Source organism: Hipposideros armiger, unplaced genomic scaffold (assembly GCF_001890085.2).
Source record: "Hipposideros armiger isolate ML-2016 unplaced genomic scaffold, ASM189008v1 scaffold_696, whole genome shotgun sequence".
Taxonomy (NCBI): domain Eukaryota; kingdom Metazoa; phylum Chordata; class Mammalia; order Chiroptera; family Hipposideridae; genus Hipposideros; species Hipposideros armiger.
Window position 1 is genome coordinate 681,994 of NW_017732046.1, and position 25,405 is coordinate 707,398.

The 25,405-nt window shown below is 40.8% G+C and overlaps 1 protein-coding gene across 1 annotated transcript in view; it reads left to right on the forward strand.

The window, feature by feature from the left end:
* The window catches only part of TGFBR3 (transforming growth factor beta receptor 3), a 199,219-nt gene that overhangs the window by 146,185 nt on the left and 27,629 nt on the right, over nt 1-25,405 (forward strand). Inside the window, exons 5-13 of the mRNA XM_019626991.1 lie at nt 2,129-2,312; nt 6,594-6,762; nt 8,458-8,605; nt 14,053-14,242; nt 16,423-16,748; nt 17,158-17,310; nt 19,850-19,990; nt 20,140-20,298; nt 24,458-24,757. Coding sequence (XP_019482536.1) covers nt 2,129-2,312; nt 6,594-6,762; nt 8,458-8,605; nt 14,053-14,242; nt 16,423-16,748; nt 17,158-17,310; nt 19,850-19,990; nt 20,140-20,298; nt 24,458-24,757 — 1,770 coding nt within the window. The remainder of the gene's footprint in view (nt 1-2,128; nt 2,313-6,593; nt 6,763-8,457; nt 8,606-14,052; nt 14,243-16,422; nt 16,749-17,157; nt 17,311-19,849; nt 19,991-20,139; nt 20,299-24,457; nt 24,758-25,405) is intronic.

The window sequence follows — 25,405 nt, forward strand, 5'->3', positions numbered from 1 at the left end:
CTTCATACATAGTAGGTGTTCAGTAAATGGTAACTGCTATTAGTGCTCATAGTTTACAGCCAGCTTATTAATGATTAGCTCTAGGCTTCCCCAGACAATACAAACCAGAAACGCTCTCTTACTCTTTATTACGTACTAAACAGCCTGATTTCTGGCATAAAAAGGGCTGTCAATTTGGGGATCCAGTAGGTGGTTGAGTGGTAGAGTGGTTGAGTAACATTCACTCAGTCCAGAGTGCAGACCAGGATTTGTCCGTCACAGCACTGTTGACATGTTGGATAATTCCTTGTTGTGGGAGCTGCCCTGTGCATTATAGGATGTTTGGCAGCATCCCTGACCTTTACTCACTAGATGCCAGTAGCTCCTTTCTCCCAGTTGTAACAATCAAAAACATTTCCAGACATTGCCGAAAGTCTCCTGGGGGTCAAAGTCACCTGTGTTTTAAGGACCACTGGTGTAGAGGAAGCTGCAAGGTGCCCACACCGGGCCTGACCTATAACAGTGTTTTTCAAACTGTGGATCACTCAGTACCCATTAAGGCAGGGCTTCTCAACCATGAATGAACAGTGGAATCACCCAGGGAGCTTTAAAATATACTGATGCCTGGGTCCCACTCCAAAGATTCTCATCGATCTGGGATGTGGCCTGGGCTTCGGGATATTTAGAAGCTCTTAGGTGCTCTGAGCTTTCATCCAAAAGGGAGACCACAGCATTACTAGGTCATGGAATCAATTTGGTGAAGTACTTCTTTGCCAGCATTTAAAAAATATATGTATATATAATTGAATAGAATATTAATGCCTAGCACAATAGTTAAGGTAAGTACTATTTTTTATCCTTGTGAAGGTTGAAAATGCTGCTGTAAGCAATAGAATCATAAGCAAAATCCTTGCCCTCAGCCTGTTTTTAGTCTGGCTATTTATAACCTCTTTAGAACCTGCTTGCTTTCTGTTAATGCTAAATAGCTAATATGAAATTTAATATGAGACATTTATAGTTTTATGACTTGGGAATTTGTGTGTTTTTTTGCTGACATTTCATGCTGACACTGATAAAATCAGTTATTTTATAAATGGTAGCCAATAAAGATGACGTGCATATTTTCACCGGCAACTAAATTTGATTCTAGTACAGCAACAAGATCATTTTCCTCTTTTGTATGAGTTAATTATGTACAGTAATTCTTCAGTTTGCGAGCATAATTCATTCCGGAAACAAACTACTTAGATTGCAAGACATCGCTTGTTTACCAAGTTAAAATGTATTACAGGCTGGTGCAAAAGTAATAGCGGTTTTTGCCATTACTTTTGCACCAACCTAATAGAAATGTTTGCTTGTCTTGCGGAACACTCACAAACCAAGTTACTTGCAGTCCAGGGTTTAACTGTATACCATGATTTGCTAGGTCAGCAGTGGTGTAAATATATTCAGCAAGGAGGCGGGTCTTGCATAAATCATCCCGAAAGTTTTACTAGGATAAGTCCAGCAGCCTCTTGACTTCATTATCTATGGGAATTTGGGGAGGGGGGGGACCTTACAAAATAAATTAATACACATTCATCTCACTGCTAGGAAGTAATGAAATGTGGTAGGAGACTGGCAGCCTCTGGCCATCCTGTTATCTCAGTGCTCAGAACATAAACCAGAGGGACTCGGGCTGTGTCCCTGTGGTGGTGGAAGATTGGAAGTCAAGTTCACTTGCTAGCAGGCCTTGGCGATCGCTTGCCCTGACCCTGAAGCCCATTACGACCCCATGACAACACTCACCAAGACTTTCCACTGGACTCGAAACACATTACTTGAAAGGTTGGCCTACAATTTAGATATCTGGAAAATAGCAATGATAACTCATATGATTACTCAACAATGCACTCTGTAGTCTGTCATCCCAAAGTTCTTTAAAAACTCAAAGGGACATTCTGGTCGTTGGTAGCTTCGTCATTAGCGGGTAGAAGTAGCCTTGAGATTATTTCTTGAATCAGCTGCTGAAAACAGGTCATATGCCTGTATAACAAAGGGAAGAGGTTAGATTAACAAATCCTCATGAGTTGTCTGATAAGCGTTCTCTCATTATGATTCAGCTCCAGGTGCCTGCACCACATTAAATATGCAATTCTCTTTCCTGTAGGTGTCTGAGGGTTCTATGGTCCAGTTTTCATCAGGAAACTTCTCCTTGTCAGCAAAAACAGAAGAAAGGAGCTTCCCCCATGGAAATGAACATCTGTTAAATTGGGCCCGAAAGGAGTATGGAGCAGTCACTTCATTCACCGAACTCAAGATAGCACGGAACATTTATATTAAAGTGGGGGAAGGTAAATTTTATGTGGTTTCAAATAATGACTGATTTGCAACAGTCCATTGTTTTCTTTCCTGAGACCAGGTGGTTAGGGCAAGGAATCCTATAATTACAGAATGTTGGGGCTGGCAGGGACCTGCGGGATCACTGGGGCCTGTTCCCCCCACGTCCCCTCCTTCCCCTTTTCCATCTGAGGAAACAGGCCTGGCAGTGGCCAAGTGAGAAATGGGGGAGTCACTTCACTGAGAGAGAGGAGGAGGAGGAGGAGGTTGTGGTGTAGGATTCAGAAGACATCCATATATAGAAGCCAGAAGAAGTGAGTGGAGGGCGAGAAGCCAAGGGTGTGGGAAAGGAGGCGATAACTGATGGCAAAGAGGAGGACTTGGCAGGTTGGTTCAACACCAGGGCTTCCTCTTACCTTTTATTTGCAAACACTTGAAGCCAGTGTCAGTTTATGATTTTAAAGACATCGGTTAAATTTTGGACGGTAGCAGAAGAAAAGCGCTTGAATGTATTTTTAATACTCAGACCTGCTACAAGGACAAATTATTGGAGAAAGGAATTCTATGGCCTTGATAAGAGAGTGCCCATTTGAATTTCCTTACCTTGCAGAGGGATATAAATATCCGGTGACTCAATTTTGAAAGGGTATTATTTTTTTTAAAGAATTTTTCTCATCATTATTTTTAGTTGAGTATATTTGGGACCCCTATAAATGACTAGAAATAGCAACTTTTGTGAGTGGGTCCTTGTTATAGTCCGGTGATTGTGTGAAAACTGCATTTCAGGTCTTCAGCATCCATCTGCTTTCTGTTGAATTCTACAGCAGTTGTCACCTCCTCCACAGACAGTGTGGCAGCGCAGGGTGGGTTCCTGAATGCTTGTTCCTAGCCCTCTTTTGGCTCTGGGTTGTTGGACAGATGCAGGAAAGGTGGACACTGATATTAGAGTGCATGCTGACTCTTGAGTCTAATGCCTGTTGCCTGATCCTCTATTTTAAGTCATAGCCAAATAAGCACAGTCTAGAAATAAAAGTGGGCTACCTGGATGGAAAGACTTGGTTAGCAGAGTAAAGAAAGAAGGAATTTTAGATGAGAGTTGGGTTCAAAAAGTTGACCTTTGTTACTAAATTTTCATGGTAGAGGTCAAGTCCCATTGGAACAACATAGAAAATCTCTTGTAAGAGAAAGCTCTGGCCAATGGTCTGCATTTCTGAAGCAGAATTCTAGTAGCATGAAAGAATGTTGATTGCCCCCCCTGGAATTTCTTAGAACAAGAAAATGTGTTATAGTAATATTTAGAATATTGGGCTCTGTTCTCTTGACAGTGAAAGTGCTTCTATGGACAGCCATCACCTGCCCTGAGAGTGAGGGATTAAGTGATTTTTCCCCAAGGCCACACACTAGGTTGGGGAAGAATTTAAAGGACCTGGTGTCCAGTCCAGTAAAAACTGGTAAACTCCTTGGTAACACCTTTGGAGCCCCTGAAACTTGATGCCAGCCACCAGTTGGGTATGTCACTGGCCCGTACCATGGAGAGGGGCAGCTGGGGGAAGTGAGAGTCCTTAGTTAGGTCGATAGAATACAAGGTGATACTGTTTTATCACCGTGGATCAGACTCCTCTGAGCAAGCCTCATCAACTAGCTTCCCAACCTGAGCTTTCTCTACCCTACAACCCAGGGACCCCAGGCCATGAGCCTGTGTTCTTGCTCTTTCCCCAATAGTTTTCAAAGTGTGGTCCCTACCCCAGCAGCATCCTCATCACCTGGGAACTTGTTAGAAATCCCTATTTTCAAGCCCACCCCAGACTAACTGAATTGGAAACTCTGGGGGTGGCGTCCAGTCATCTGTGTTTTAACGAGCATGCCAGGTGATTCTGACGCTCACAAATCTTTGAGAACTACTGCTCTAAACTGTATACCTGGAGTGAAAAAATTGAAGAGTTTTCAGTTCTTACCCCAGCTGGTCTCATTAACTGTGAAGCTTCAAGTCTTAGTTTCTACAGCAGGACAATTAGGAGTTTGCGTCACCTCCCAGGCTCTCAGAATATATCATTCAAGGCCTCAAAGTCATTTGTCAATCTTTTCCTAAAATACAAATAAGCATGTGACCCCCACCACCCCAAACATGCCAGGTTTCTACCCGGGGATTCCCCTTTGTGGTTTCCTTTCTACTTGGCAGTTGATGTAAGTTTTGATGCCAGGCATACAGAAGGTCATTTGGGGGAAACACACACACACACACACACCCACACCCCACCCCCAGCCACCAAAATGTGATCAGCTTATTCAACTTCGTGACAATGGCACCTGGGAGTTGAGCCCTTAATAACAGCAACTTGAAAACAATTAAACCTTCACTAGTGGCTTAGGAGGGTCATGATGTGGGTGAGTATTTTGTTATTTGTTTCAAATCTCACATCAGCATTTGTTCATTCAGGAAACCTATACCATGGACCTACTATTATATGCCAGATGCAGACCAGGCACCCTGTGAACTGGATCTACAGGCCAGAGTCCCAGGAGTTTCCTAGTCTCTTGAGTTCCAGACTGGCCTGACTATGGCCCATCCACACAACCCCTGATTCTTGATGAAATTTCAGCCTTGCCACCCCAGTATCATTTTCCGTCCTGTGATCTGGGGGAGGCATCCGCAGGGCTGCAGCTGCAGGGCGTGCATTCCTCATCTGCTCATCTGGCAAAACCCTCAGCAGATGTGGAGAGGAGGCTGCTCTGGCAGCCTGAGTTGGCGGAGCCCTGACCTCTTCTCTCTGAGGGGGTCGTTAGGGAAGAATGCAGCATTCAGAGCTTACCGCCCTCTTGAAATGAGCCTGCAAGTGGGGCCGCGGGAGCTCCTCTGGTCCCCTCTGTTCTAGGGATGGCTCTGGGGATGCCATGGTGCATGGAGCCCTGTCGCCACAGCTTGTGCTGTCATTTCAGCACAAGGGAGGTTGCACAAGTTTGGTGGGGGTGGGAAGAGGGCAGGATCAACCCAACCTTGGGACCTCCTAGACTGATGCTTCTCTGAGACCTGCCTGTGAATTTGAATCCTGGCATCCTGTCCATTAAATGAAAAGGGCAGAAGTCTGTTTCATTAAAGTGCCAGGACTCTGATTAATTACTCCTTCTGAAAAGAGCTTGCTACACCTAGAACTTCCTTAACACTGGTCCCAGCTGTCACACTGCCAGCAGTTTCAAGTTCTGTTTAAACATTTAAACCACTGAATGGAAATCCCATCAACCACAGTGCTGTGTAAACGGCATGTGCCGTTGGGGGAGTATCTTCAGACATTTGGTACTTGCATCGCTTTTCCTGGTAGAGGTGATGACCAGCCCTCAGCACAATGAGACAATATTTGTGAAAGCACCTTGTAAACAGTAAAGTGCTATGGAAGCATTAGTTGTCTGTGTCGAGATTGTGAGAAAGAGTACAAGTCTGCCCTCACTGTGTCCCCCAAACTCCTACCTTCGGTCTTGAGAGTATAAAGTGCTATGAAGAATCAATACGGGGGAGTGATTAATTATACATGGTGGGCCAGAGGATTACTATGGGACCTGGTTCTCCTATTAATGAAGTAGCAACCATCCGAGGAGGAGCATATCTGGGGACAGGGTCAATAATTGGATTCAGTGTTGAGTATGCTAACTGAAGTATTTCGTGGAGTTTTAGGTGGGAGGTGCTTGTTAGGCAGATGACATTACAGGTCCGTGACTCAGGAAAGGAGTGATGATCTAGGTGCAAGTTGAGGATATGGGAGTGATTGCGATCATCTAGGAAGAATATGAGGCAACAAGAGGATTGAGGAAGGAAATGAGACTCTTAGTCTTGGTTTTATATTGGGATCAACTATGGAGGTTTTCAAAAAGAGAGCCTCCTAAGCTCCACCTAGGTCTGAATTTGAGTCTCTGGGATGGGAACCAAGCAGGTGGAGTCTTACATGCCCCCAAGATTGAGGACCGCTGGTGTTTAAAGGATGGGCAGAGGAGGAGGAGCCAGTGAAAGAGACTGGAAATGGTCAGAGGAAATGGATGAGCACCAAGAAGTATTACAGAGAACAGGAAAGGAGAGGACTTAGACCAAATGAGGCCACTAGAGGTGATCACTAGGAGGACATTAGTGGCCAGAGGGTGGCATTCAGGGCAATGGTTGAGGAGATCTAAGGCCCCTCCTTAGCACTTGTGGTTCCCTGTATCCTGCCCTTGGTCAGTGTCACCATCACCTTCTTTCCCTTTGAGTCTGGTCACCACCATGTAGCTCAGTGGTTTGACAGATTGTCCTGTGCTTCTTTACTTTTCAGATCAAGTGTTCCCTCCCACGTGCAACATAGGGAAGAATTTTCTCTCTCTCAATTACCTTGCTGAGTACCTTCAGCCCAAAGCAGCAGAAGGGTGTGTAATATCCAACCAGCCCCAGGATAAGGAAGTACACATCATTGAGTTAATCTCCCCCAACTCTAACCCCTACAGGTGAGTGTGAGTGAGTGTGTGTGTGTGTGTGTGTGTGTGTGTGTGTGTGTGCTGAACTGAGAAGAGATGAAAATAAAGATGTTTCCTGACTTGAGGTAGGGAAAGGTGTGGCCCTGCCTGTGCAGGAGGGAGGGAGCCATTGATGCTTTGGGTGAGATTCACAGAAGCTCTGAAGAAGGGAGTAAAGGCACCAGGGGTACACTGTATTTTCTGCATCTGTCTGTAGGTCCCCAATATTCCGATGCGTTCCTGAAGCCTATTCGGAACTTCTTGGTACTAATTTGGACACAGTCAGTCTTGCTCCATCATTATCTCCTTTGACTGAAGTTGTCCCCTGATAAGAAAATTACAAAATGTGCCTCATTAAAATTATTATTTTAATAACATTCTGATTTTATAAAGTTCTGTTGATGGTGTCATCAGAGCACTCTTTCACTTGTAAGCACTTACTTTAAAGCTGTGCCTGTAAACGATGGGGTGTCGCCCTTCAAAGTGACACACCGAATAGCCTTGGATCTAACCTATATGTCCTTTGTGTTCTCATTCACCTTTCCACCCTCAACTTCCTGCCCCAGGACTGGAAATTTAACCCTCCCTGTCAAGAATGAATAGAAAATTTTTTAAAAAGAAATAAAAAGGGGAAAATGTGGCCCTTCTTCCACTTGAGACTGCGTTTCATGTGGGCTAATGACTTAAAATATAAATTTATATTGCAGAAGGATTTCAAAGTTAAAATTCTAACCAAATTTTGATTTCAAAAATGAATAAACTAAGATCAGTTTTGGTAAGATTCCATTCTGTCCCATATGAAGAATTTTGAGGAAAATTAAAAGAGAATGAGAATTAGAAGCAATTTGGCCAATATGCTTTAGATATTAAGCCTAAGGCTTCATTTAAGTATATCATTCCTTTTATACTTTTCAAGAATGTAAAGCCAAGATGGAAAGAAAGATTTTCCTTTAAATTCAGGATGACAGAGATGCTATTGTTTGGTAAAAATTCTCTTTTATACTGAATTCTTAGAAGTTTGGGTTGTGTTCATCAATTTTCCAGTAATCACTTGGTTGACCATCTGTTTTCTTTGTTTTAGTAACTGTATATCTAGAAGTTTGGGAAAGCGAATGAAGATACGATTCTGTAGCAAATGTTAATGGCTTAAGCAAACCAACCTTATATAACTTCTCCAGCCTTTTGCATCTTATTCTGAAGTTCCCTTATTTTTTTTTTTTTTTTACTGCCATGCCTCCCTCACACACACACTCACCAAACTGCTGCCCACTTCTGGTTTTGAAGGGTTTTGGACATATAGCATATTAGAAAGTTACACATTGAAGCAAGCATTGAAGGCATTGAAGGTTGAAAAAGCAACAGCTCTGTTTCAGAAGTAAACTTTTCTGGCTTGTTCAAGTCCATTTCAAACAGTGGCTGCATTAAGTAACCACCTTTTTTTTTTTTTCAAAGAGGAGAAAAATTTTAGCGGCTAATTATCAGCAGTCATATTTTTCTATTGTTATGTAAGACCATTTTGTTATGTGTGCACTAACAATCTGTTTTGCACATGTCACTTGCCTGGGATCGACTCCAGCTTTTTAATCAACTGGCCAGACACTGGAAACATGAAGACTTGGAAGAGGGGAGATAGTTGCAACTTTCTGGCATTTGGGTCCTAACTCGGCCTTTGTTTTCCGTTCACAGTGCTTTCCAGGTGGACATAATAATTGACATAAGACCTTCTCGAAAGGACCCTGAGGTGGTAAAAAATCTCACCTTGATCTTGAAGTGCAAAAAGTCTGTCAACTGGGTGATCAAGTCTTTCGATGTTAAGGGAAACCTGAAAGTTATTGTAAGTTGGTTGAGCATGTCATTGTTTTGATGACTGGCGATAACTTAAGCCATGTTTGTATGTGTTATTATTGTAAAGTTTCTGCTTCTTTGGACTCTGAGCTCTCGCAATAATTTTTCACTTTGCAGAATAGCCTGGTCCTTGGCTTCTCCTGACAAGGGTGAACAGTGTGGTTGTTAATATTATGGTCTCTGGGGTCAAGACAGACCCGGATTTGAGTCCAGACTCTGCCATTTATAACACAAACTGTGACCTTGGGCAAGTCCCTTAATGCCTCTGGAACTTAGTTCCCTCATTTGTGAAATTCCTGAAATGCATCACTCTACTTTCCAATCATAGTCAGTGTAAAATAACCAACACAAGCCTTTTATGATTGAGTCCTGTAAGGTTCACACTCGTGACTTTTGAGATAAATATGTTACACTGGTATTCCTTTTCACTTGCTTCTAACTTCTAAGGGTGAAACACGGATAAAAGATTCACAGTAATGGAGAGGTGAGTGAGATGACGCTAGAGAAATCTCCCCCAGCCTGTTCCTTAAGCATTATGTTTCATGAAGGAAATATACTGAAGAGGCTTAGCTGGTTGGCATGGCAGGCAAACAGCAGCTAATTTCCTGAAGAGCTAAATGTTGAAATTTGGTCAAATAAATCTTTTTCAAATATGTTTAGGGAGATAACTATTTGACAGCATATTGGAGTGAATTATATTACAAGTTAAAGAAAAATCCCCTTCCTCATTTTAAAGAAGATAATTATCTCTTTAGCATCTCTTTTGTAGGTTCAAATTTTTGTGCATTGTTTTTTTTTAAACAAAAATTGTCACCACTTCCTCTTGTAGTACCTGCATTTAATCCATTGGAATGGTTTTTATGTTTCTGATGTTTTGGGAGTGGGATGCCTTTGGTTTGGGTATTATTCATTCATTGCACCTTCGCGGGATGCAGCAGTGAACAGAGCCAACGGTCCCCTAGGCAACAGCATGTGCAAGCACTCACCAGAGGCAGCAGGCAAAACCACGAGCACACACATCTTAATTTAAAGTAATCGTTTCTGGTTCCTGTGGCGTGTGTGTGTGTGTGTGTGTGTTTTAACTTGAGAGGATCCCAGTAAGCCATCCTGTGTAATGGTGATACATTAATTTGGTGTCAAGCACACAGCCCACCCGTGATTTTCTGAAGTCAGAGCTGTTTTGATTGCTGTCGCTGGCATGGCATGAGGGCGGTTGGTGATCCGAGGTGTCTGCAGCCTTTGTTGCCTGGCACACCAGCCAAATGTTTTTAATTTTAGAATAACAAAAACAGGAAGGGGAATCATGCTTTGAAAGACAAAAACATACGGTCCATTTTAATTCTCTGCTGGAGTTCTTGTATAAATGTTCTTTCAGCCCTGACCCTTCAATGGCTCTTTCTCTCCCTGAGTATGTGTGCCTGGTCCCTGGCAGTCCTGGAGTTCGCTTTGAATGTCCCCACTTCTCACATGAATCAGAAAGGCTAGAAATGAGATTGCTCATCCCAGTGCAAGATCTGTTTATATTTCTCTCCTTGGCTGTACTCCTGTTCCCGGCCAATTTTGGACAATGCATGACAACATTACTAAACAATTAGGTAATGTTTCATGATGTTCTTTTTTACTCCCCCAGTTTCATGCTTTGTGATTTCCTAACTCCCTGTCTCAGATGTGAATTCTGACTGTACTGTGAAGGAAAGTTAACCTGCTAATAAAAAGGCATACCTTTGTGCTTAGAAAGAGGGAAATGGTTTATAGTGACCTTGTTTCTAGTATTTTCTTTGACAACAATAACGGTGAAGTGGAAGGAGTCCTGGCTTTGGTGCCAGACAGGGCTGGATTCAAATCTCATCTCCAGTTGTCATTACTCCCAGTTGATACTGGGCAATCCAGTTGAACTCTGAGCCTGTTTCCTTGCCTGTGCAATGGGTACAATGATAGTACTCACCTTGAGAGTTACTGTGAGGTTTAACGGAGTTCATTTGTTCATTCGTTTATTCATTTAACAAGTATTTGTTAAGTGCCTCCTGGGTGTTTCACCTAAAGCACTCAGCACACTGCCTGCTAGGATGAGTTCTCAGCTGTAGGTGCTACTTAGTTTCTGTGAGCCTCAGGTTCCCCCTCTCTAACAAAGGAATAGCAGTGCCTAGAACAGAGGGTGCCAAAAATATGTATACACATTTTAAGAAAGAAACAAACTGTATTAAAATTGTAATACTCAATATATACCGGTAACAGAAGATGAATACAAGTTACGTTTGACTTCTGCAACTACAAGAGATGCTCAAAGTGGTTCCCATCAGCATCCAGACACTTCTGATTACAGTGAACATTGTTTGGTAGACTTCTGTGGTGAGCTTGTAAACTGTTTTAACACCATAGCAGGAGAAGCAGGACTTGTTGCTGTGCGAGGCCTCCCAGATCTTCCCTTGTGCACATCACACACAGTACCAGGTGTCTCAAACTTATCACGAATGCATGCAGTCGTTAGGCATGTTGGAGGTCCTGCTGCATACTTTTACCTCCATTGTCGTTGCACTTCCACAACGTTCTTGAATTTCAAATACCACTTCACAATGGTCTTGCGCTCCTCAAACGACAACCATGCTTCCGCCATTTTCTTTGATTGTCCTGCCTGTCACATGGTGATGCTAGCATTCATTTGATTAATGCCATCTTTTGAGCAAACGTCATACTACACATTGCTACCGTAATTCAATTCAACTTTGAAAAGTAATACATAGATAACATCTCTTAAAATGTATATATACGTTTTTGGCACCCCAGTATTTTGGAGGAGCATTAAATAAGATAACATATGTAAAGCTCCTAGCACAGTATGCACGCACCATAAAAAGGGAGTTCATCTTCCTTCCTTAAGCAAATCTTTAAAAGTTTGTCTATAGGAGCAATTGATTTCTCTAAACAAAGTGAAAACAAAGCAAAATGTCTACTAAAGGAATTGTAGGGTAAATTTAAAGAAGAGCCAGCCCTATTATACATGGGTGGGATGTTGGCAGTATGCACCCTCCAAATGACAGGATGGTCCAAGGAGATGCAAAGAGCTGTACTGTGGGCAAGAATGGGAATACCAGAAATATCTGCATTGCCCTGCCCAGCTCTGGCTTTTTCTTCAGTTCTCTTATGAACCATGCATAATCACGTTTTGGAAGAACCTCCAAAACATGAAAGAATAGATGGAGGATATGTGTGTTAGAAATTTCCTGTTATACTATTTAATGTAGCATTAGGACTTCAAGGTTGGTGATAGCTAGCTTATTCTTAGAAAAGACATTTTAAAAAAAATCCCAGTGGGAATATACGCTATACTTCCTGACCCATTCTTCCCCCAGTCCCCCCTCTTCTACACCAACAGTTTTGATGCAAGTGTGTGTATTGGGTGGTGGGGGAGGAGGAAGATTTTACCTAGCTTATCATCCTTTATGAAGACATAGGTGGGAAAGTGGGTGGCGGCATTTGGAGACCCCCTTGAACACTCCCACTTGGAGTAGCTACACTGAGGCTTTGGAAAAAGCCTGGGGACACCCAGAAATACAGGGTGAGGCATTCACTCATTGCTGGGAACCTACTTGCTTGCCATTGTCCGGAGCCTTGCTGCATCACAAATGTGTGGATAGATTTTCTAGCCTTGTAAGTCCCGAGGCGTAATCAGTATGAATTGTACTGACAGCTCCTAGATTTCATGTGGAAAGGTGTAAACAAATCACTCCATATTGGTACCAGAAGGACAGGTGGCTGTTATCATAATAGTATTCTGGAAATATAGTATTTTCTCAGCTGTCCAACAATATGAAAGACTAGGGCAGATGAGGCCAAGCAGTAGTATGTAAGCCAGTGTTACAACTCTAGCCAATCAAAATGACATGCTACTTTGAGAGGCTGGAAGACGCTGTGCCTAAGAAACTGTCTTTGACTAAATGAATAAAAAGTTCTAAGAACAAATTGGAATTTTCTTTATCTCATTTTAGTTTTCTTTCTTTCTTTTTTTAACCCTTTCTTCCCCTAAGGAGTTTTCTCTGAATCACAGTAAGAGCTAGAATATTCCAAATCTGTGAAGCAGAGTTTTTTGCAAATGGCTATAGAATTTGGTTGGAGCTGTCTGGTTCCTTTGCATATATGATTGTGACTGGGCAGGCTGGCAGTTTTCCCTCAGATAAGCACTTTGGGTAATAGAAAAATATACTGAGTGAGCCCCTTTAAGCTTTGAATTGAAAATATGTATCCTCAGCTATTATCCCACAACCAAAGAGGCCAAGAGAACTTAGAGCCTGTGAGTATTCGGTGGTTTTACAGTGGGAAAGGATTAATATTTAGTCATGTGAGGGGCAAACAGAATGGGAAACAAATGGGGAATTTAGGAAAATGCTGCATGTATGCAGGAGAAAATAATTGGGCATGGAAATTAAAGTGAGATTTATACAGCATGAAAATGCCATAATCTGCATGTTGGAAGGACTTTTCAGCTCTGTTGGAGCAGTTGTTGAAAATGTGGTGCCTTCCCTTTGGGGTTCCCTGTGCGTTCCCTGTGCGTCATGTAGCTCCCTTACCATCTGACAAGATCACTGCTGGATAGGAGTCAGCAGGTGATGTGAAAATGTACCTTTTATGTCCTGGTTACTCAGAGTCCTTTTATTTCCTTTTCTGGAAAAGTTTCTATCATTCAGCTTTAATTTTGTAACTGATTACCAGGTGAAAGCCAATTTTAAGACTGACTTGCTAGATAAAATATTGATATTTAGAGGCATAGTAACCTAAATTGATTAATCTTTAGAACATAGAATCTAAGCACATTCAGTTAATAGGATTGGCATACAAATACAATTACAGGATTGCTAAATAGATCATAAATTGTAAATGAAATATAAACATTGGTTGCACCATATGGAACTTAATAGTTTACAAAAATGGGATAGTCTTCTATTAATAATTAACTACTGAAATAACTAGGCTGAGCCTTCTTTCATTTAAATCTTGGATAAGGAAATAGGAATAGGCATTTTTGGGGGGCGGGGGGGAATATAACATTCACATCTGTATACTTTATACATAATTTTAAGTAAAAATAAGAGAAAGTTTGCTCTACATACATATTTGGTATGTGTGTGTTAATAATTTAAACATTAAACTAACTGCAGTATCATGCTAGATATACTTAGTATGTAGCTACTTGGCTGTCATTAGATTATTTTTATCAACATAACCCAAGTGGTATGATCAGACAGCATGCATAGATTTCTCTTAATCTGTTGTTACAGATTTTCACATTGGTGTTCTTAGTCCAAGGAAAATAGGGATTGAAAGAATAGATAATTCCTTCATATACAGTATAGAATCTGTTTGTTTCAGATATTTAATTATTCTTATTAAAAGCACTGTTTGATTTCAGACTCATAAGTGAAATTTTGCTATTATTTTCAGGCTCTTAACAGTATTGGCTTTGGGAAAGAGAGTGAGAGGTCCATGAGAATGACTAAATCAATAAGAGATGACATTCCTTCAACCCCAGAGAATCTGGTCAAGTGGGCCTTAGACAATGGCTATAGTCCAGTGACATCATACACAGTGGCTCCTGTGGCTAATAGATTTCACCTTCAGCTTGAAAACAATGGTAAGTTTGATTTTTTTTTTAATTGTATTGAAAATATCCCTCAAGTGAAGCATTCCAATGAGGAACTCTCACTTCAGGGTGCTGTTTTTTTATTGCAAATTTTAATGATTTGTTTAACCACTTTTTACTATAAAGCTTAAAGTTATCTTGACTTGTGATAGATTATTTTGAGGTAAGGGTCTTTAATATAGATTTTTTAGTAACATAATGTTGATTGCATGTTGGAGAACTTTGTTATAAAGCGCGTTCACTGTGATTACATTAATAATAAGTTAGCCTGGCCTCCTGGTTCCGAGGTACCTAATAATAACTTACAGCTGAGATACAGAGGGGTTGCGACTGCAGGAGAGAAGTCTTAGCTCAGGCTGTATCTTATATAAAAATAGTCACGAGGACATGCACAACGTGCTTTCTCATTCTCAACATAAGCAACCCAAATGGTATGATCAAACAGCATGAAGAGATTTCTCATTCTCATTCTCACCTAGAGGGAATATGGGAGAGTTGTTACCCCAGGTCGATGGAGCAGAAAGCAGAGGCTTAACAAGTTCTTGAGGTTTTCCAGGGTCGTATAGCTGCTGAGACTCAAATCCTAAGTTTTCTGCCCCCCAGACCTGTTTCTCACCCCATGGTGTTGCTACTGAGTGCAGTGCTGATAGGATGAAGGTTAGGAGTACAGGTTCAAGTCCCGGCTCTGCCATTTATTCACTGTTTGGGGTGGGGGGAGAAGGGGGAAGCTGATTAACCCCTGAGCCTCAGGCTGTTCCTCCTCAGTAATATGGGAGAATAATGGGACCTACCTCACAGGGTTGTTGTGAAGGTTTTTGTCAAAGTACAAATTAAAAAACCCTCCAAAGCTCTGATTTCTTTTGGACCCATGCAGCTGTGCTCTTTAAAAGATTGTATTAAAGGAGAGGTAATGTCCACTGGTCATCTTCACTTTCAACTCCCACTGAGATGGATTGACCTCAAGCACACGTCAATTGGCTTTGGAGAGTGGATGCAGAAAATACTAGGGAAAGGTTTTTTTTTTTTTCTCTAAATTGTTGACAATATGAAAAGACACTGACTGTTGATTGAGTGGAAATATGTCTCTCCCTTTGAAAGGATAAGTAGCTATGCAGCTTTTTTAGAAATAAAACCTAAACAGCTTTTTCTTTTCTCCCTCAGGACTAGGTTCTAAAACGCCAGGATACCCAGATACCTATAGAATTTAGCAGTCAAAAAGGAGGCAGCAAATAATTTTCTTTTTTCACAGATGTAAAAATTTTTTATTTTATTTCATCTCATTCATTCATTCAACAAATATTTATTTGTTTGTTTGTTTGTTTGTTTTTAACAAGAGAAAACAGAGTTTATTAATGTATGTGGCACATATCCCATGAGAGAAATCTCACTGATGAGTAACTCAAAAGTTGTGGTTAGAACATCTTGTTTTGTTTGTTTGTTTTGTTTCATTTTTTTATTATTTATTTTTTATTAGTTTCAGGTGTACAAAACAATGCAATAGTTATACTTTTAACCCCTCACAAAGTGACAACCCCCTTTCCCCAATCCACAACTAATTTTAAAATACCAATATTGTTTTAAGAAATCTTTACAGAAACTTGTCTAAAAAACCTCTAGATACAAGGGAAATATTTCAATGGAATATGAATGGACTAATATTGCCCCACATAACTTATTAGAATTATGTATTTTTATAGTTTGTAGTACTTTAGAAACCATCTAATCCAATGCCTCTCAACCTTGGCTGTACACTGGAATCATGTGGGGAGCTTTCAAACATACTATTAGGCACCGCTCCAGAGGGCCTGATTTTTAATTGGCCTGGGGTGAAACCTGGGCAGAGGGATTTTTTTTTTTAAGCTCCCAAAGTGATTTTAATGTGCAGCCAAAGTTGCGAACCACTGATCTCACCCAACCTCTTAATTTAAAAAAATTGGGAAACCAAGGTACAGAGAAGTAAGCCACTGGCCCAAAGCCGCTCGGGTTAGAAGGAACACCAGGACTAGATAGAGTTCAGGCTTCCACACTCCTCATCTCTTCTATACATTACTTGTTAAGAGTAATTTTACACATACCCATTCTCTGCTAATTCCTTCCGTTCTTGCCTCTAACGATGATTGCATTCTTGCATCAAACACTGATGATGTTGTGCTTTCTTCTGTCACCACCAGAGGAGATGAGAGATGAGGAAGTACATACCATCCCTCCTGAGCTACGGATCCTACTGGGACCTGGCACCCTGGACAACCCACCCATCCGGGGAGGGGGTGGCCAGAATGGAGGCTTCCCCTTTCCTTTCCCGGACCTCGCCAGGAGAGGCCAGAAGGAAGGGGGAGAAGATGGGATCCCCCAGCCAAAGGACCCTGTCGTCCCCAGCTTACGACTGATTTCTGGTCCCAGAGAGCCTGAGGAGGTGCAAGGGAGCATGGATGTTGCCCTGTCAGTCAAATGTGACAATGAAAAGATGATCGTGGCGGTAGAAAAAGATTCTTTTCAGGTCAGTGCCGGTTCTTAAAGGGGAGACGAGAAGGTCACTTCCCTCCCCATCTTGCCGCAGTGTGTGTTAGTAATTTCCCTCTAGCTCCTTTACTTTTGGACTCCAGAGACTTGATACTGTTGTCTCAGTTGGATGGGCTCACTTCCCCTTGGCTGTGATTCTCAACCGGTTCCTGTTGTTCTCAGTAAGGGGGGTTCCAGGTTCTTGTGTGTCAATATTTTGCTATTGAATTTCCAAGGCCAACAAACACAATCCTTAGGCTGTTGAGAGCTGGTAGGCTGGGAAGAGGTAAGAGGAGAGGGGAATGCAGGCCTCAGCAATCTTTACTTGGAGACCAGGCAAAATGTGCTGCGTGCTGCAGAACTGCCTGTGGTTCCCCCCTTAATGTCTTCGGTGGTTGTTATTTCAGGCCAACAGCTACTCGGGGGTGGAGCTCACCCTGTTGGATCCTACCTGCAAGGCAAAGATGAATGGCACCCACTTCATTTTGGAGTCTCCCCTGAATGGCTGTGGTACTCGGCACCGGCGGTCAGCCCCTGATGGTGTGGTTTTCTATAACTCTGTGAGTGTTTGCCAGAACAAAGCTTGGCCCTTTGACAGCGCCTTACCAGGTGTTAGCCAAAATTCAGTCTTACAATTTCTCTGAAAATGAAGAGGGGCATATACCTCAGGCCCCAAACAAAGTCAAGTGTCATTCTCAACAAGGTGGGATGTATTTTGACTCTGAACTTTTTTGTTTTGTTTGCTTTGTTAGTGAATCTGTGGGGGTTGGGAGGCCCTGTTTTTTTGGTTGGAGCATTTATGGTCATCTCTTTTACTCCTCCTTCCATTTCCTGGTGACAGAGGGTTCATTGGCAAGGTAATTATGACCTGTCTGTGTGACCTGGTCCTTATGAAGATAAAATCCAATCCTATAAGTGAGCACAGCTACACAACTGAGCCAACCACTTCCCTGGTCTCTCTGGCCTCATTTGAATCCTTCCCAGGATTGGGAGGACTTCTCACCTCCCTCATGAACAAAAGAGCGAAAAGAGAGAAATCAGAAAAGGGCCTTCAAGAAATTATTAAGTCTCTCTCCGCCTCTAAGAAAGACCCTAAATTAAAGAAAATCTTCTACTTTTGAAGTTACCCAGAGTGAGATTTCACAGATTCCCCCAATGATAATCCATTGCAATAACTAACCTACATTTTTCTGAAATCATTCTTGTCGGTTCTTTTAAATCTTTTCAGGTTAAACCTATTCTTGCAGAGATGACATTAGGCAGTAAATATTAAAATAATTCAACACCTGCTATCTCAAAAGAACTTTAGTGTTAATTTTGCAGTTCAGGTGGTACTTTTGATGGTGAAAATAAGCTCATGGGTCCCTGTGTCCAACTTGGACACGGTGTGTGTGTCTGTGCTCTTAGAGCCTGCCCCAGCTTTGTCATGGGGTGGGGAGCTGCCAGACTGCTCATTCTCATTCATTTCACTGCCGGTGGATGGAAGCACCTGACCCATCCAGAGAAAAGACTGGCCATCGGGTCCTCCAGTCACTGTGGCTCATGTGAGGACTGAGTCCTGTGAGCCCAGACAATCTTAGAATGTTTGAGCTGGAAAGAACCCTAAGATGACCTCATTCAACTTCCTCATTTCACAGGTGAGGGAATTGAACCCCAGGGAGGTGAGGGACTTGCTTAGATTTGAGGGACTGGTTAACGGCAGAGCCAGGCAGAATCCAGCCTCCTGACCTCTCGTCCATTCATCTTTCCTCAACACCAGGCTAGCCCAGCTGATCTGCCTTTGTTACTGGAATAATCTATGAAACTTTGACCTTTATGATGAACACTTTCTGCCAATTCCAACACTCATTTTCATGTAATTGTCCAGTTTTTCCAGATAAAATAAATATCATATTACTGATATACTGTACTTGATTTTGGAATTTTAAACTTGTGTCTAAATTAACACCAATAAGAGGCTATGGTAATCTGCCTGTTAAGTAAAGACGAAGTGTCATTTGCCTCAAAAGAGAAAAGTATAGTGTGAGCCAGCCCTTGAAAACCTTTTATCTTATTATGTATGTATTATGGTGATGATGATGATGATGATGATTCTAGGGTAAGCAATATCCTAGGTATTTGCTTAATTTTATCAGTACTTTTGAGGACATGTTAAAGAATAGAGAGGTAGTTTTCCTGTATTCTGTTCCCATTCTACTCCCTTTGGTGACTATTTTAGCTGTTGTTCCAGTTATATTTATTTGTAGTAATAGACTTACTACATATTTTTGTTTTGAAACATATTCAAAGTCTAAGCATGTGAAGCAAAAAAAAAGAAAAACAAAAACAAAAAGAGAGCATGACTATCCTATATATGCAAAGAAATTATTGGGTTGTCGGAAAAGTCATGACATATTTTTTCTATGTTTTTTGTTGCAAAAATGCATCATGACTTTTCCGACAATCCAATAGGATTTTACTTATGGAATCATGGTCTTTAGATGAATTTTTTCATCGTATTTAGAACTAACCTAGGAATAATCATTTCAACCAGTGTTAAGATAGACTGTCGTAGAATAAAACATGATGTTCTTCCATGCATCTGTACACCATAGAGAATGATATTGGGGAAGAAATGGGGAAAAGAAAGAAGAGTACAAGAGAAAAGATGGGAGAATGGCTCAGTAGTAAACATGAAGTCCTTTGCTTCTAACTCAAACTAAACTCCTTGCATTAGCTAGCTCTAAGTATTTCTTAGAAGTTTCACTATAAAGAAAAGCAGCCTAGAAGAAGTCCCCCTCTTCCATGGTATGGGACAAGCCTATCTGACTACCCCATCCAACCCTATTTCAGTGTCTAGTGTTTTCTCACTATTTGAGATTATTTGTATTTTTTCACAAGGGAAGATACATATTTTAGTTCACGTCCTAATCTGAACATGCATTGGGTTTCTCTTTATTTTTCATCTCTTTGAAGATAAAATCTTAAGCAAACTTGGAGATTGTGTGTGTGTGTGTGTGTGTGTGTGTGTGTGTGTGTGTGTGTGAGAGAGAGAGAGGTAGAACGAAATGCATGTGATGTTGTTTTTATGACATTGTCTGTGTTTTCTTTCCCTTTTAGATTGTGATACAAGTTCCATTCCCTGGGGATAGTAGTGGCTGGCCAGATGGTTATGAAGATTTGGAGTCAGGTGATAATGGATTTCCGGGAGATATGGATGAAGGCGATACTTCCCTTTTCAGCCGACCTGAAATTGTGGTGGTATGTGTTTGTTTGCAGTAGGTAGTTTGTGGAGAATATTTTTTGGCTAGCTTCAGCTAGGAACTAGTGGGGGGAAAAAATGGATGTTAAAGGCCAAAGCTCATGCTTCGTTTGACTATGATTTATCTCTGTCTTGTTTTCCCCCCCAGTTTAACTGCAGCCTGCCCCAGGTGGGGAATCCCAGTAGCTTCCAGGACCCGCCCAGCAGAAATATCACCTTCAACATGGAGCTGTACAACACTGACCTCTTCCTGGTGCCCTCCAAAGGGGTCTTCTCTGTGGCCGAGAATGGACACATTTATGTCGAGGTGGGATTTCAGCGTTAGCCTTGGCCTTTGGGTTAGTGCTAAGTTGTGGTAGCTCCTGGGGCATAAGCCAAAGCATCCTGGAGCAGACCTTCCTGCTCTTCCTCACAGCCCTTGACCAGCTCTGGGTGAGGGCTTGGCTCAGAAAACGCTTCCAGGTGGATTCCTGACCAAAGCAGGAAATTTCAGGATTTGCTACATTATCCTAAAGGGATAGACTGTTTTATAGACAAATGTTTAAAAAACATTGTCAGTTTTTACTGAATTCTACTAATTAACAGAATTTACAGAATTCTACTAATAAAGCCCTGTCCTTGCTCTGTCCTTAGCATTTTTGGAACAGTAGTTCAGTAGTTGCAATGTCAGAGTTAACCATGACATATTTGTAACTACCTTACATTTTATCTTTTAAATTGCACACACTTTAGTGAAATGTTATGTGCTACTATATCTCATGAAAATTGTTTTTTTCTAGATCATTACTTAAATGTATCTATACATTTATTGAAACTATTTTCTATATATAACAATAATCATGCATAGCATAAGTCTGTGGAATGACTACAAAAATATTAGGTAGTAGTGGAAATAATGATGTAACAGCTAACGTTTATTGTGGATTTATTTTGGGCCAAACTCAGTTGTAAGTATTATAGTAATTTACTCTTAAAAGCATTCCTATGAGATAGGACTATTAATATCCCTATTTAATGGATAGGAAACTGAGGCACAAATATGTCTAAGGCCACACATTTAGTACCTACTAGGGTTCAGAGTCAGGGCTAATACTCAGGCTGTTTGGCTCCACTGCCCACACTGTTACCCACTGGATGCTGTCATTTACCCGCAAGTGCCATTTGGAAGGAGAGAAATATATAACCTCTTAGCAGTGCAAATATACAGATTCACAGATTGGCCACAGGAAAAATATCCTTATGGCCCCAGGATGTCTACTGGTCTTACAGGAGAGTCGCCATCTGATGAGCTGGTTTGGGTGCTAAGCTCTAAGCTGGTGTTCTATCATAATTCAGTGTGGGAGGAGTGAAAACTTAAGGGGTCGAATGGGATACTTCCATGTATTAAAAGTAACTTTAGTGCACTATTTCTATTTTAGAAAGACAAATCACTCTCACATTTGTACTGATTCTGGGATGGAGCCTGCTGGCTTGAGACATTCTCCTGGATCTCTCCTCTTTTTTAATTCCCTCTTTTGAGAGGTCTCCTCTTGCTTTGGGTACACCTTCTTTCTCCACTGGAGAAAATACACTGCTTTTTCTGCATGCTGTTCCTAATCATAGATGTCTTCTAATCTAAGATGTTGTTTTCTTCTTTTCTGGCTGCACCATCTACATGTGCAGTTGGTCAGTGACTCCCTGTTGTGCTATAGATTTTAGGGGTGCTGCTTAACTGCAGTTTACTCTTTTCCAAATGTGTGCCTGGCTTTGCTAATTTATGGCTTAGCTGCTTTATGCTAATCGCTGGCCAATCTTCTTGTATCCAGCTCTAGGTATTTTGGGTTTTCTCCCCTTTCCTCCAGTGCAGGCTTTCTTGAAATATGGGTGTTTGTTTCTTTATTCTTATTTTCCCATTTATATATTTTTTATACATATCATCTATGTTTTTCATAATTAAATTCAAAGATATTGTCAAGTGATGACAAAGAACTGGACCAAATCTTTTTGCTACCATTTTAAATATCAAGCACATTGAGGAGAATTTGGACAGGGGGGAATGTTATAAACTGTTTTATTTTAAAGTTGTTTTAAACCACCTAAAATGTGAGAGAGAATCTGTAAATATTTTGCTAACTAGGATGGCAGCTATGCCTATTCTTTGTTTCTTGGTTTAGACTTCACTGCTGATAAGAAACTTTAAAAAAATGTTTCTTTTAAAATTTTTTTTTTAATTTTTTGCTTAGGGTAAATAAAGCTTACTAAATCACTGGCTTGGTCTAAAGAACTATTTCCAAGTTTCTTCTCTCGGTCAGCCTTATCACATCCCCTCCCAGAATCCTCTGTTCATGCTAGACTGTAGTCCCTTCCTTTAAGCCAAAACATTATCAGTTTTGCCATCTGGGCTTTGTCATCTTTGGATGATAGTTGGTCACATAATGGCAGCTTTTCTTTTAGTTCATTTGTCTTGGGATTAAAAGAAAAAACTTTTAAACCACCAAAATTTAAATCTAGAGTACTACTACTAATAATAGTTGGTATTTATTGACTAACCAGAAGCTGTATTTTTTTGCATGTAATTTTGACTACAAATTCTCACAATAACTGTATCTGGTAGGTAGTACCCCTCAGCCTGTGGGGGAGGAAACTAAGGCTTAGAATTTGCTGTGCATAAGCAGAGGAGCATGCGATCACCTGGGATTGGTCTCATTCTGTAGCCCTTATACTAGTCGTTTCCAGTCCATTTTAGAGTAAAAGATTTATTAATAAAATTTTTTCTTCCAAAACAACTTTTTGGGATACCTTAGACATTTCTGCCATTACATACTTTCTTTGAAATTAGGCAAAAGATCGGCTTTTTTTTTTTTATCACACATTTTTGCATTGTGGGTTCTGAGTTCATGGTAAAGGGCAGTTTTTAGTAATGAGATGTATGTAATTTGCCATCTTTCCAAGATAAAATATCTTATTTTTCAGAAATACTGCAAAAATAATGAAGTGTGAATACTATTGTACTTCCTGGAAAGATTTCTTAACAAAGTATTCTCCCAAGGCCACTTCTTGGGCCTGGTTGAATTGACCCTGTAGCTATTGTATAATGAAATTGTAAAGAGGAAGTGGACTTGTAGACCATATCTGAGTTTAAGCTTTGGTTTTACCCAGGATTTGCTAGATATGATTTTGAACAAGTCATCTATCCTGTGTATTCAGTTTTTCCTCTATTTATAACATGGAGATGAAAATATTTATCTCATAATATTGTTCTGAGGGAATAAGCTTTAAGGCACAACAAAGTTACATGATCATAATCATCTTCATTGTTAAGCATCTTGTAGCGAACCACGTACGGATCTTTCAAAATAGCACCATGGACTGAAAACCCTATGGGATGTCAGGGATTTCCCCTGGGTTTCTCAGAATGGAAAGTATGTTTATGTCTCCATGCCTTTCGAAAGGATTCTAGGACTATTGGACTATGGTTAAGGATTAGCTTTTTATTTCTAAAGTGTTTAAGTTTATTTTGATCCTACGTTTAGTCAAGGAATGAAGCTTAGAGGGGAGAGGCAGTTTGTGCAGTGATCCATGTGTCACCAAATGGAGAATCCAGCCTGGTCCCGGGATTTTAGCTAACTTTAGGATAGTTGAGGTTTGAATTCTGTTTACACTTGGCCAAACACTACTTCCTGCTTCTAAAGAAAAGAACCTTAACAAGGTTTGGACATAGCCCATACAAATGTTTTGTAAGAGGGAAGTGTAAATGAGTCAGAAACGTTTCCAGATTAGATTTCCCTTAAAATACCCTTGGGCTTAAAGAGTGAAGGGAGAGTATTTGGCAAAGCCTGGTTTGGATCTGTGAGTGGCTGGGACACTTTGCCAGGCCCATCTGTGATCGCCACCAAATTGCACCGTCGCTGACATCCAGCCCCAGGGGCCATCTCTGCCTGCAACCCGTGAAGCAGGACTTTAGATGATCTGTAGCTTTGCTGCAATGTTTTAGGCTCATTCTGACTCGTTGCAGATTAGAAATTTATTACTCCCTGCCTAGGTTAAATAGATCCTGCCTCTGTATTTTTTGAGCAGTTTTTTTAAAAAGCTTGCCTTACAACTGATGCACTATTATGACAACTGGCTTTGCCTGCTGGTGTTTTATTTATTTTGGAAAATCCAATTTAAGTGAATGGTATGCTTTTATTTTTATCTCCCAGAGGACTTATGGGAGGTTGACTTATTCATTTTGTATTGGTATCTGGCAGGCTGGCATTTGGACTAAATAATTCATTGTTGCCATCCATATCAAATTTCAGTAGAAAACATCTCTCTCTTCAATGAGTGTATGTTACTTTTGTAATTAAAAAGAAGACTGTATAAGTATGTTGTGAAAATAAAGCAATGTCTCTCATCAGAATGACCAGGTTGGTATGTTACCTTTGTGCCTACAATAAAAGTGAGATGCTAACTTGTTTTTGTATCATTCTTTCTCTTCTTTGTAGGTATCTGTTACAAAGGCTGACCAAGAACTGGGATTTGCCATCCAAACGTGCTTTATCTCTCCATATTCAAACCCTGATAGAATGTCTGATTATACCATCATTGAGAACATTTGTCCTAAAGATGAGTCTGTGAAATTCTACAATCCCAAGAGAGTGCACTTTCCTATTCCGCAAGCCGAAATAGATAAGAAGAGATTCAGCTTTGTTTTTAAGCCCATCTTCAACACCTCGCTGCTCTTTCTACAGTGTGAGCTCACATTGTGTACCAAGAAGGAAAAGGACCCCCAGAAGTTACCTAAGGTGGGTGGGCCTTCATCCATTTGTACTGTTACTTTGACATTTTTAGGTGAGTCAGTGACCTTCCAGAGAAGTTTAATCACAAGTTATCGCAGGTTGTAGTGTTGGGTTTGGAAACTTCCCAATTGAGGTGATAAAATCCGTGTTCGCTGGGAACTCTGAGCTTTATGGCGTTTTAGATGATAAATCCTGACAGTCTGATTTTTTTTTTCTATGCATGCTACTTAATAGTATCTTATGAATGATAAATCAAGACTGTTTTCCATTGAGGGAGAGGTCTGGCTTTATCTTTGCTATTCAGATAGTGTACGGTGCCAAAAATACAGAGAGTTGAAAGGACAAGTTCAGTGTGAGGATTAATTTTTCCAGGTCCCACTGAGACTTGTATTGCAGTTGTTTTTTGACCTTTTCTGTGTGAGTTATAAGGTTGACTTGTCTCAGGAGAACTTCTAAGGGAAACTAACAAATATTTAAATTTTTCTCGGTTCCATATTGATTCATTATATTTGCTTCATATCCCTCCCCATATTGAACCAGCACAACAGAAATCAGAACCCTTTGATCTTGCTGGAATGGCTACTATAACAGGATCGGTAAAGTTAACTATCTCATCAGGGTAGCCTTGTACATGAAAGGTGTCTACTGCTATGG